The sequence below is a fragment of the Euleptes europaea genome, chromosome 6 (assembly GCF_029931775.1).
Source record: "Euleptes europaea isolate rEulEur1 chromosome 6, rEulEur1.hap1, whole genome shotgun sequence".
NCBI lineage: Eukaryota > Metazoa > Chordata > Lepidosauria > Squamata > Sphaerodactylidae > Euleptes > Euleptes europaea.
In genome coordinates this window covers 18,025,779-18,038,223 of record NC_079317.1, presented here as the reverse complement: position 1 = coordinate 18,038,223, position 12,445 = coordinate 18,025,779, and the positions used below count along the sequence as shown (strand labels likewise).

Genomic DNA, 12,445 nt, shown 5'->3' with positions numbered 1-12,445 from the left:
GCTCCTTTAAGATGGCGCTGGCCATTCAGCGGATTCCCGTCGGAGCGACCGCCGCTGATTTCAGAGCGGCTATCGCTCGGATGACGGGTCCGCCACCAGCACCCGACTCTGCATCCCCTCTTACTCCGAGGGGTGCCGCTTGCCGGATCTTCAAGGGGCTAATTAATAGCCCCTGCGGCAGCGAGGCAGCAAGAGCACGGCTCCGTGCTTGCGGCGGGGGGGGCGATCCAACCCGGAAGTCCAAACCACCACTCTTAACCACTACACCACACTGGCTCTCTTGTGGTGGGTGAGACCTATAAGATACAGAATAATGAATAATAAATCTGAAATAATACTTGCACAAACTAACGATATGGGTGTATAACTAAAGGCGAGTTAGGTAGCAAGCAACCTGAACCATTAAATAAAGCGCAGTCCTATTTGGTGTGCATCTTCTTGTGCCCAACAATGTTGCCTTGGATTTCAACATTTGTGTAATAAGCTGGTTTGACTGAAATAAAATACTATGTACTTGCAAAAGTACTGGAATAGGCAGATGATGTGACTTTCCCCCTACTGCTTTTGGTGCCAAGGTTTAAATATAGTTGTATGGTAGAATTAGGAGCCCTGTGGCGCAGAGTGGTAAGCTGCAGTACTGCAGTCCAAGCTCTGCTCACAACCTGAGTTCGATCCCAACAGAAGTCAGTTTCAGGTAGTGGGCTCAAGGTTGACTCAGCCTTCCATCCTTCCGAAGTCGGTAAAATGAGTACCCAGCTTGCTGGGGGTAAAGGGAAGATGACTGGGAAAGGCACTGGCAAAACCACCCTGTAAACAAAGTCTGCCTAGAAAATGTCAGGATGTGACTTCACCCCATGGGTCAGGAATGACCTGGTGCTTGCACAGGGGACCTTTACCTTTATATGGTAGAATTCCTTGCAGGTATTCTTGGACTTGCTTTAAAAAGTAGCAACACAGGAAAAGCCAAGGCACAGCAGGGAGGCTGGTAGGCAGGGAAAAGGAAGCTACTGCTGGCAGTAGCTGAAGTCTGTCCAAATCCCAGAGCTTGGTAATTATCTGAACGAGGCTTGAATTGGGCCGTTTTTATCTGAAGTCTCATATGCACCCTTAGGCTGAAATTATGCAAAACGTATGCTGCAGAATAGGCAATAAATAAAAGATTAATACAGAGCTTTAGAGTACATTAGAGTCCTGAACAGGGTAAACGTTTCTGCTGTGAGTAAGCAGATGATTTCTCTGCTGATCATGTGTATCGTTAGCAAGTGCTGACTCCTTCAGTCACGCATTTTGATACTCACAGAAAGAGACTTCAGGAACACTTGATGTTGCTGAGATTAGGTCTGCAGACGAATGCACACCTGCCTGGGAGTAGCCCCACTGTGTTTATTCAGTCCCTACTGTGTGTGTAGCATTGATCTTACAGTGAGGGAGGGGCATGGGGTGCCCAGTCATCATTATGGTAACTTCCACACAAAATATTCAGGGACATGTACTTCTCAAGAGCCTTTTTCAAGACCCCAGGGTATGGTCTGCAGAAACTTACTGCAGCAACTTTCCATCCCATCAGGGGAGTTAATAGGTCATTTAAATAGGGTACCGTACTGTGAGAGAGTATGTCAATGTGGTTCTGGCCAAATAGACGCTCTTCAGCATTCCTTGTTTAGCTGTGACTTGCTAAACGAAGCTAGAGAAAGATGGATAAAGCCTTTTATTCGTGAATCTGTCTCTAAACTGGATAATCTGTGGGTTCTTTTAGCAGGGGTGGATTTTAATATTACATTGGCAGTTGCCAAATCTCCCCCCCCCCCCAGTCAATCAAGATTTAAAAAATTCCTTATGGGCTATTTAGATAGTTCCTTTTTTCTTCCTTTTTATTTTGATCTCAATGTGACATTGTTCAGGGCCGAATTGGCCATATGAACAATATCATTAAAGTAAGTAACTGCAGCAACTTTGCTGAAGTTCTGTAGAGCTGGGTGTGGTCAGTGGTGGGGTGGAGGAACTGATGGGGCTCTCACAAATACTGCTTTAAATTTTCATGGTGGAAGACAGCTGAGGCATTAAATTATTTACTGCATTTATAGCCAGACTTTCTTAGTGAGGATCAAGATTGCAAAATATATTTTAAAAAATTCACTTAGCATAAGCCATCCAGTAAACAATGCAATAGAATTTTTTAGTTGCTGTCAAGTCACAGTGACCCCATAGGGTTTTCAAGGCAAGAGACATTTAGAGGTGGTTTGCCATTGCCTGCCTCTGCGTCCCCATCCCCCTGGTATTCCTTGGAGGTTGCCCACCCAAATACTTGTCAGGATTGAGGCTCAGAGTGTGTGACTGGCCCAAGGTCATCCAGCAAGTTTCCATGGCAGAGCGAGCATTCGAACCCAGGTTTCCCAGATCCTAATCCAACACCTTAACCACTGCACCATGCTGGCTCTTTACAAACAGGATTAGAGAATTAGAAACTGCAATCATACCATCAACCAGAGTTTCCCAAACTTTTTGAGTCATGGATCCCTTTTCAGGAGAGAAATTCATCACGGAGCACGAATTTTCACCTAGCACCTATAGACTAAACCGAATGACAGTAGTATTTTTCTTTCTAATCTCTTCATGGAGCTCGAGGATATGTTTCGCAGAGCACCAAGTGCTCCTGGGAGCAAAGTTTGGGAACCTCTGCCATAAGCAATACAGCAAGTGGATTACAGAGATAGAAGACAGTACAGTAAAAGCAAGGCGATGCATATAATAAACATTGCAAATAAACCACAGCCCTTTCCCCTTATAAAAATGCCCTCCTGGACATTTCTGTTTTGCACATTCTGTGATACGAGAGAAGTATGGAAACCTTTCTCACCTCCTCAGATAAGTTGTTCCACAAGGTGGGAGCCTCAACAGAAAATGCACGTATTTTGCTGATCTTACTCAGTTGCAGAGTGTGTGTGTTAAGTGCCTGTAAGTCACGTCTGACTCATGGCAACCCTATCAATCAATGTCCTCCACAACGTCCAGTCATTGAGAGCCTTGCTCAGGTCTTGCAAACTGAGGGCTGTGGCTTCTTTTATAGAATCAATCCATCTCATGTTGGGTCTTCCTCTTTTTTTTGCTGCCTTCAACTTTTCCTAGCATTATTGTCTTTTCCAGTGGCTCTTGTCTTCTCCCTGGATCGCCAAAATAAAAAAATCAGTGGGTTCTAGATCAAATCAAGCCCGAACTGACCCTAGAAGATAAAATGACTAAATTGAGGTTATCGTACTTTGGTCACATTATGAGAAGACAAGAGTCACTGGAAAAGACAATCATGCTAGGAAAAGTTGAAGGCAGCAGGAAAAGAGGAAGACCCAACAAGAGATGGATTGACTCTATAAAGGAAGCCACACCCCTCAGTTGGCAAGACCTGAGCAAGGCTGTTAAGGATAAGGTGTTTTGGAGGACATTGATTTAGAGGGTCACCATGAGTCGGAAGTGACTTGACGGCACTTAACACACACACACTTGTCTTCTCATAATGTGACCAAAGTACAATAGCCTCAGTTTTGTAATTTTAGCTTCTAGGGGAGAGTTCAGGCTTGATTGATCTAGAACCCACTGATTCATCTTTTTGGCGGTCCACAGTATCCGGAAAACTCTTCTCCAACACCACATTTCAAAGGAATCTACTTTCTTCCTGTCCTCTTTCTTCACCCTCAAAAGGCTTACCTCAAATAAATGAAGCCGTTGTGGCGGAGCACAGGAGATGTGGCCTTGCAGATATGTCATGATAAATTGTTTCAGGGCCTTGCTTAGGATAGAGTCCCAATACACCACAGCCCCCATTCCTGCTGTGAAACACATAATACAATACATCCAGCCTGTTTATTATTTGGACGGTAGCCTGTTCCTACTTCAATATTTCTCAAACTGGGGTCCAAGAGTCCTTTGTAAGGACAGAGGCTGAGCTCTCCTTGTGTCCACTGGGCTAACATGAACACAGCAACCCCTCAGTGTTCTAGGGTTAGGGATTCTCCATCTCCAGAAGGAATCGGCTTCCCTCACTTCGCAAGGGTGGAAGCCCAAAGAGTTGCCACCATCTGCAATCACCTATCTTCCACATCACCTCCAAAGCATTAACCGGAAAATGAATGGATTGGTTGCTGGGATCCAATAACTCAGCCCTAGGAACTCTTTAAGTGGTTGGGCAGCACCAAGGAGGTCCAATCCTAATACAGTCATCACAGTTAATTCTGATATCAAATTGAACTAGTTTTCATTCTTACTTCCAAAACAAAAGATTTCAGCAGAGAGAACAGTGCCTGTGGGCATGGAGCCAGCGTGGTGTAGTGGTTAAGAGCAGTGGTTTGGAGCGGTAGACTCTGACCAGGAGAACCGGGTTTGATTCCCCACCCCTCCACATGAGCGGCGTAGGCTAATCTGGTGAACTGGATTTGTTTCCCCACTCCTACACACAAAGCCAGCTGGCATTTGGCTCGAATCCCTTCCAATTATGTGATGAGTTTGATTAGAACTTGGGAGTTGTGGCCCTATAAACTGTATAGAGCTACCTTCTAACACCTGATATTGTAGGACATGCCCAAGCAATAATTTTTTTTTTCTTAAACTTGCTATTAAAGTGTAGCTAACAAGGTTCTCTCTGTTTCTAGGACTACCAACTGCCTGAAGGAAAACATGTTCTGTCACTTTAATAGAGGCTTAATTCATGCAAATAGACAACTGAAGCTTTTCATGGCAGAGAGGTAAACAACATCTGGTAGATAACATCCCATTAAAGGGACAGGCTGCTTTCCCCCCCTTCCAGGCAGGTCCACCACTCCCCCACCGCATCCCAAAGAAATGTTATGACTGATTGAGGATTTTATCCCACTGGTTCAACTCCAACATGTAATCTATCACCACACCAGCTTGATCCACTCTTCTTCCACGTGATCCCCTTTGGGCTTTGCCCCCAATTCTGTTTTAAATTCTGAAAGTCCTGAGAACCCTGGATTTCTCGGTATTTTTTTAATTACTTTTATTTATTTCAATACTTATACACCGCTTTTCTTTCCAATTAGGACCCAAAGTGGCTTATAACATCATTCTCCTCTAGTTTAGCCTCACAACAGCAGTCCTGTGAGGAAGTTAAGCCAAGCCAGAGTCACTTGCTCATGGTCACCCTCCGTAGCAGAGTTGAGATTTGAACCTGGGGCTTCTAGGTCCCAGTCCAGGGTCCCAGCAAGGCATCCGTGGTACCCACCAACTGTTTTTAGAAAGTGGGTGGGCCAGGTGGGGCTGCTGCCCAGCTGGGCTTCTCATTTACTGTGCAGATTAAAATAACATTGGAGGGGGGGCAGCTGCCACCACAGTGTTTTTATTGGTTTTATTCTCTCTCGCACTCCTCTTTCCCAGGTTTTTAAAAAATTACTCCCTTTGCCCTTGGGCTTCCTTCGTGTGTGTTACTCCGCCTCCCTTGGCAGCCACCACCTTGTGGCAGAATTCTTCAGGCTCAAAGAGTTTGTGGACCCCTGACCTAGTCCAACACTGACTCCTACTATATACACAACACATGCTCTAGACAAGGGGTCCCCCACCTTTTTGAGCCTGCAAGAACGTTAGGAAATCGGACCCAGTGTAGTGAGTGCAGCCACAAAATGGTGGCCACAGCTTACCTTCAGTCACACAGTGAATATCCTTGTGCTGTGCTGGCAGCTGCTGCCAACAGCAAAGTTACACCAATCAAAATCTCCACTGACCAATCAGAAGCCTTGCTGGTAAGCTTGCCAACCTCCAAGTAATAGCTGGAGATCTCCTGCTATTACACATGATCTCCTTTCCTTTTTCCCTTAGAAGCTCCTTGATCCGTTGATTTTGAGCAGCGTAAATCTAATGTCTGAGGGATATAAGGACTGTACACATGATCTCCAGACTCCAGCTGATAGAGATCAGTTCACCTGGAGAAAATGGTCACTTTGGCAATTGGACTCTATGGCATGGAAGTTCCTCCCTTCCCCAAACCCCACCCTCCTCAGGCTCCACCCAAAAAACTTGCTGCCGGTGGCGAAGAGGGACCTGGCTATCCATCTTGCTGGGCAGAAGCCCCAGTTGTCCCTGCCCACTTTCTAAAAACACTTGGGACGCACCCCACGGGCACCATGTTGGGGACCCCTGCTCTAGACCGTTAGCAAATTCAGACTGAAAGTCAAATGTCTTTTGGTCACAACTACCTCCCCACACACACACCCAGTGACCATGCCCAGAAGATGGCCAAGATGAGCCATCAGTTCTGATGAGCCCTCTCATGAGCTGCCTACGGTCGTAGAATCAGCACTGCTGACAGATGGTCATCCAGCCTCTGCTTAAAAACCTCCAGGGAAGGAGAGTCCACCACCTCCTGAGAATACAATCCACATAACACTTTCAAATAGAATGGTACAAATAGGGTGCCAGCTTCCAAGTTACAGAGAATTTTTCAGAATGAATGTTACAACAAATAAGGATTTATAAAAGATAGGGAAAGAAAAAAAACTGTTAAGCCTGTGGTGTCAAGTCCTAGTCCGGTCTGGGGGTAGGTTAAATGTGGTGCTGTTTGAAATGTTGCTGCTATGCAGTTACACCCACCTTCTTTCAGCAAGAGGCAATAAAACGGTTACAATTGTTAGAAAACACAAATTCCAACAAATGGCTGTAACACCTCTTTAATTTTCTTACTCTGAAATACCGTAGGTCTGGCTCCATCGTATGGGGGGGGGTTAGTTTCTTTTCAACATGTTTGCCAGTCAGGCACGGTGGCAAGGGTAATACAGCAGCAACGATACGGAGAAAGGCTTTGCAACACAAAACTGAAGACAACAAGGGCACGGAGAACGGCCGCTCCCTTGCAGCGAGGTCGTCAAATCGCCCTGCCATTTGCTAGTCCTACTGGCCTCATGCAATTGCGATGCATTGTTGAACGGGTAGTTTCCCCTCCCTAAATGGGATAAAAGGACATCTCCCAAGATGCACTGTTATCACACACTAAACGCACACGAGACAGGTAGTTTGGTTTGCAGAGAAGGTGGATTAAAGTATTACGGTTCATTCCTGCCCGAAATCTGATGAGTCAGAGGCTGAGCTCGTTTCATCAGACGTATAACATCGATAAGGTCAATGGATGCATATTAAATAACGCACAAATTTCCTTTGGCTTTTCTGTTGTTTACAGATTTTACTATAAATTCCTTGACCTTATGTATGTACACTTCATGTATCTGGTTTACCAGAATTTATGCTGGAATAAATTATTTTAATCTCTAAAGTGGCACTGGACCTCTATTTTATTGGCTGCTGGTGGTAGAAGGTGCAGTCAGGGCTACCCATCTGGAATTAGTTTCAAGTGGATAGCCGTGTTGGTGTGCAGCAGCAGAAGAAAATCTGAATTCAATAGCTCTGCAGAGACCAACACAATTTCCCAGGGCATAAGCTTTCATGAGTCAAAACTGACTTGGTCAGATGTGTGTATGTGTATGTGTTAAGTGCCATCAAGTCGCTTCCGACTCATGGCGACCCTATGAATCAAAGTCCTCCAAAATGTCCTGTCTTTGACAGCCTTGCTCAGATCTTGCAAACTGAGGGCCGTGGCTTCCTTGATTGAGCCTATCCATCTCTTGTTGGGTCTTCCTCTTTTCTTACTGCCCTCAACTTTTCCTAGCATGATTGTCTTTTCCAGTGACTCTTTGTCTTCTCATAATGAGACCAAAATACAATAGCCTCAATTTAGTCATTTTATCTTCTAGGGTCTGTTTAGCCTCAGTTTAGTCAGATACCCATCTGGAATTGCAGTTTGGTCAGATACCCATCTAGAATTGCAATTAACGTGTCACCGTTTCTTGGAAATAAATTATATTCGTTTCGCTAGGCATTAATTAAACAAAGACCCCCATGGCGCACAGTGGTAAGCTGTAGTACTGCAGTCCAAGTTGTGCTCACGACCTGAGTTCGATCCCAACGGAAGTCGGTTTCAGGTAGCCGGTTCAACGTTGACTCAGCCTTCCATCCTTCCGAGGTCGGGAAATTGAGTACCCAGCTTGCTGGGGGTAAAGGGAAGATGACTGGGGAAACCACCCCGTAAACAAAGTCTGCCTAGTAAACGTTGGGATGTGATGTCACCCCATGGGTCAGGAATGACCTGGTGCTTGCACAGGGGACCTTTACCTTTTTAGGAATTAATCCTTAATTCTATCGGTTTATCCTGTAAAGTCTTGGCCACCAAGACTAGATTAATTCATGCCATCGGATTTCCTATAACGATGTATGGGTGTGAAAGCTGGGCAGTGAAGAAAGCTGATAGGAAGAAAATAGATTCCTTTGAAATGTGGTGTTGGAGGAGAGTGTTATGGATTCCGTGGACTGCCAAAAAAACAAATCAGTGGGTTATAGATCAAATCAAGCCTGAACTGACCCTAGAAGCTAAAATGACTAAACCGAAGCTGTTGTATTTTGGTCACATCACGAGACGACAAGAGTCACTGGAAAAGACAGTCATGCTGGGAAAAGTTGAGGGCAGCAGGAAAAGAGGAAGACCCAACAAGAGATGGATTCACTCAATCAAGGAAGCCACGGCCTTCCATTTGCAAGACCTGAGCAAGGCTGTCAAAGATAGGACATTTTGGAGGACTTTGATTCATCGGGTCGCCATGAGTCGGAAGCGACTTGACGGCACTTAACACACACACATCCTGTAAAGTACTGTGGCGGTTTTATTTATAAACGCACAATTAAAAAAAAAAAGTTAAAACAAAGTATTGGTAGTATTTTTTTCCACGAGGGGGCGAACTACCATTCCCGTCATCCTCCCTTGCAGGCTTTCCTGTGCATGCTGGGATTTGTAGTCCTCGTTTCTTTTTTAATCGGGTCGTCCGAAGAGGGCTTCATTCCAGACTACACTTCCCAGGATTCTCCGCGGCGGGGCTTCCCGGCGAGAGGCGGCGACTAAAGAACAGCAGGGCGGGGGGCGGCGCGTCCAGCGCTCAGTCACAGAAGTCGGCAGCGGGAAGAGCCGAAGAAGCGACTGGGTCTCTGCCGGGCGGGCGGGGAATCCGCCAGCCATGTCCGATACGGGGGGCGGCGGCGGCGGCGGAGGGGAGGACGGCGGCCTGGAAGTGACCGGCTCCGCGGTGCAGAATGTGGCCGACGTGTCGGTGCTGCAGAAGCACCTGCGCAAGCTGGTGCCGCTGCTGCTGGAGGACGGCGGGGAGGCGACGGCCGCCCTGGAAGCGGCGCTGGAGGAAAAAGGGGCCGTGGAGCAGATGCGCAAGTTCCTCTCGGACCCGCAGGTCCACGCCGTGCTGGTCGAGCGCTCCACCCTCAAGGGTCAGTCTGCGTGGGGCGAGCGGGCCCGAGCCGGCGGGGGCGGTTGACGCCCGCGTCACGAGGGTGGGGGGCGGGGGAGCGAAGCCGGACCTCGCCCTCGGGGGGGAGGGGCGGGGCCGCTTGGGAAGGAGGCTGTCAAAATGGCCGCCGCTTTGTCTCTGACAGGGATGGAGGGAGCGGGCCTGTTCCCGCCGCCCGCCTTGTGGGGCGGGGCAGAGGAGGAACCTTTTCGACGAATCCCTTATTCATACTTTATATTAAGTTTATGTTAGGTTTCGATTTAATAATGTGGGATAGGATAAAAGGTAAAGGTAGTCCCCTGTGCAAGCCCCGGGTCATTCCTGACCCATGGGGTGACGTCACATCCCGACGTTTCCAAGGCAGACTTTGTTTACGGGGTGGTTTGCCAGTGCCTTCCCCAGTCATCTTCCCTTTACCCCCAGCAAGCTGGGTACTCATTTCACCAACCTCGGAAGGATGGAAGGCTGAGTCAACCTTGAGCCGGCTACCTGAAACCGACTTCCGTCGGGATCGAACTCAGGTCGTGAGCAGAGCTTGGACTGCAGTACTGCAGCTTACCACTCTGCGCCACAGGGCTCCTGGGATAGGATACGAACAGGTTAATTAAAATAGTATTGGGATTAGCTCCGTTAGCAAAAAGCTTACACAATTCATTTGTAGATGGGAGAGGGGGAAGTCATTCTATTGTTAAATTAGTGATACTGCTTGTTTTTCTTTTTATTATTGCTATTACCTTTAGTAGGAGCCCCGTGGCGCAGAGTGGTAAGCTGCAGTGCTGCAGTCAAAAGCTCTGCTCACGACCTGAGTTCGATCCCGACGGAAGTCGGTTTCAGGTAGCCGGGTCAAGGTCGACTCAGCCTTCCAGCCTTCCGAGGTCGGTAAGATGAGGATCCAGCTTGCTGGGGGTAAAGGGAAGATGACTGGGGAAGGCACCTGCAAACCACCCATAAACAAAGTCTGCCTAGTAAACATCAGGATGTGATGTCACCCCATGGGTCAGGAATGACCCGGTGCTTGCACACGGGACCTTTACCTTTTTTAATTATTTTTAGTATTGGATACCGTTTCTGTTGATATGTTAAATGAGGAAAATTTGAAAAAAAATTATAATTAACCTTTTTGCCATCTGGGAGGTGGATTGAGGCTGGGCGTTGCGGTTTGCTAACCAGTTACAGCAGTTCCTCAATGGAACAGGCTTCCTCGGGAGGTGCTGAGCTCTCCTTTCCCTGGAGGTTTTTAAGAAGAGGCTGGATGTGGAGCCCCGTGGCATAGAGTGGTAAGCTGCAGTACTGCAGTCCAAGCTCTGCTCACGACGTGCGTTCGATCCCAACGGAAATCGGTTTCAGGTAGCCGGCTCAAGGTCGACTCAGCCTCCCAAGGTGTGTGAAATGAGGACCCAGCTTGCTGGGGGTAAAGGGAAGATGACTGGGGAAGGCACTGGCAAACCACCCCGCAAACAAAGTCTGCCTTGGAAACGTCAGGATGTGACGTCACCCCATGGCTCAGGAAGGACCAGTTGCCTGCACAAGGGGACCTTTACCTAGATGTGAAAGCTGGACATTGAAGAAAGTGAAATGTGGTGTTGGAGGAGAGTGTTACGGATACCGTGGACCGCCCAAAAACAAATCAGTGGGTTATAGATCAAATCAAGCCTGAACTGACCCTAGAAGCTAAAATGACTAATCCGAGGCTATCGCATTTTGATCACATTATGAGAAGACAAGAGTCACTAGAAAAGACAGTCATGCTAGGAAAAGTTGAGGACAGCAGGAAAAGAGGAAGACCCAACAAGAGATGGATTGACTCAATCAAGGAAGCCACAGCCCTCAATTTGCAAGATCTGAGCAAGGCTGTTAAGGATAGGACATTTTGGGGGATTCATAGGGTCGCCATGAGTCGGAAGTGACTTGATGGCTCTTAACACACAGAGATGGCCATCTGTCAGCAATGCTGATTCTATGACCGTAGGCAGTTCATGAGAGGGAGGGCATCGGCCATCTTCTGGGCATGGAGTATGGGTCATTGGGTGTTTGTGGGGGGGAGGTGGTTTGGGAGTCCCTGCATTGTGCAGAGGGTTGGACTAAATGACCCTGGTGGTCCCTTCCAATGCTATGATCATGAAGGGTAGCCATGTTAGTCTGTCACTAGCAGTAGAAAAGAGAAGGAGTCCAGCAGCACCTTAAAGACAAACAAAATTTCTGGCATGGTATGAGCTTTCATGAGCCACCACTCACTTTTTCAGATACAGCTAGAATGTGAGTCCCATCTATCCTTAAGTAGAGAAGAGTGAATTAGACACACAATGGCAATGTAAATGTCAAAAGCAAGTAAATGACATTAGCAGGGGTGGTAGGGTTGCCAACCTCCAGGTACTAACTGGAGATCTGCTATTACAACTGATCTCCAGCTGATAGAGGTCTGTTCACCCGGAGAAAATGGCCACTTAGGCAATTGGACTCTATGGCATTGAAGTCCCTCCCCAAACCCCGCCCTCCTCAGGCTCTGCCCCCCCCTCAAAAAAAAACCCCGCCGGTAGTGAAGAGGGACCTGGCTTGTTGGGCTAGATGTGATGTGCAGAGGAGTAGTAGACTTGGAGAAATTAGCATTGGGAATAAGACAGGTTGGAACAGGATCAGGAAGACCCTTGATTCCAAGTCATTACCATCATCCTCATTATTAATATATTTATATTTTTCTCCTGTTCTTCTACCAAGGAGCTCAGAGTGGCGTATACTGTTTCCCTCTTTCTGTTGTATCCTTCCTGACACCAGCCCTGTGAGGGAGGAGACAGAGAGTAACTGGGCTTGATAGGGTTGCCAACCCTGGGTTTGGAAATACCTGGAGATGGGAGGGTGGAGCCTGGGTGAGTGGAATTGAGGAAGGGGAGGGACCTTGGTAAGTTCTGACGCCATGCAGTCCATCTTCCAAAGCAGCTATTTTCTTCAGGAGAAGTGAAATAAATGCTTTAAATAATAAATAAGCGATTTATGTAGTCTGGAGATCAGTTGTAATGCCAGGAAATCTCCAGCCTCCACTTGGAAGTTGGCAGCCCTACCAATAGCAGCCTGCAAGCCTTTATGGCAGAATGGAGATTTGTACC

At 47.3% G+C, this 12,445-nt stretch overlaps 1 protein-coding gene across 1 annotated transcript in view; it reads left to right on the top strand.

Annotated features, from left to right (window-relative positions):
- The first annotated feature begins 9,059 nt into the window (after window positions 1–9,059).
- The window catches only part of DYNC1H1 (dynein cytoplasmic 1 heavy chain 1), a 74,689-nt gene continuing 71,303 nt past the window's right edge, over window positions 9,060–12,445 (top strand). Inside the window, exon 1 of the mRNA XM_056852067.1 lies at window positions 9,060–9,324. Within this exon, the coding sequence (XP_056708045.1) occupies window positions 9,060–9,324 (265 nt within the window). The remainder of the gene's footprint in view (window positions 9,325–12,445) is intronic.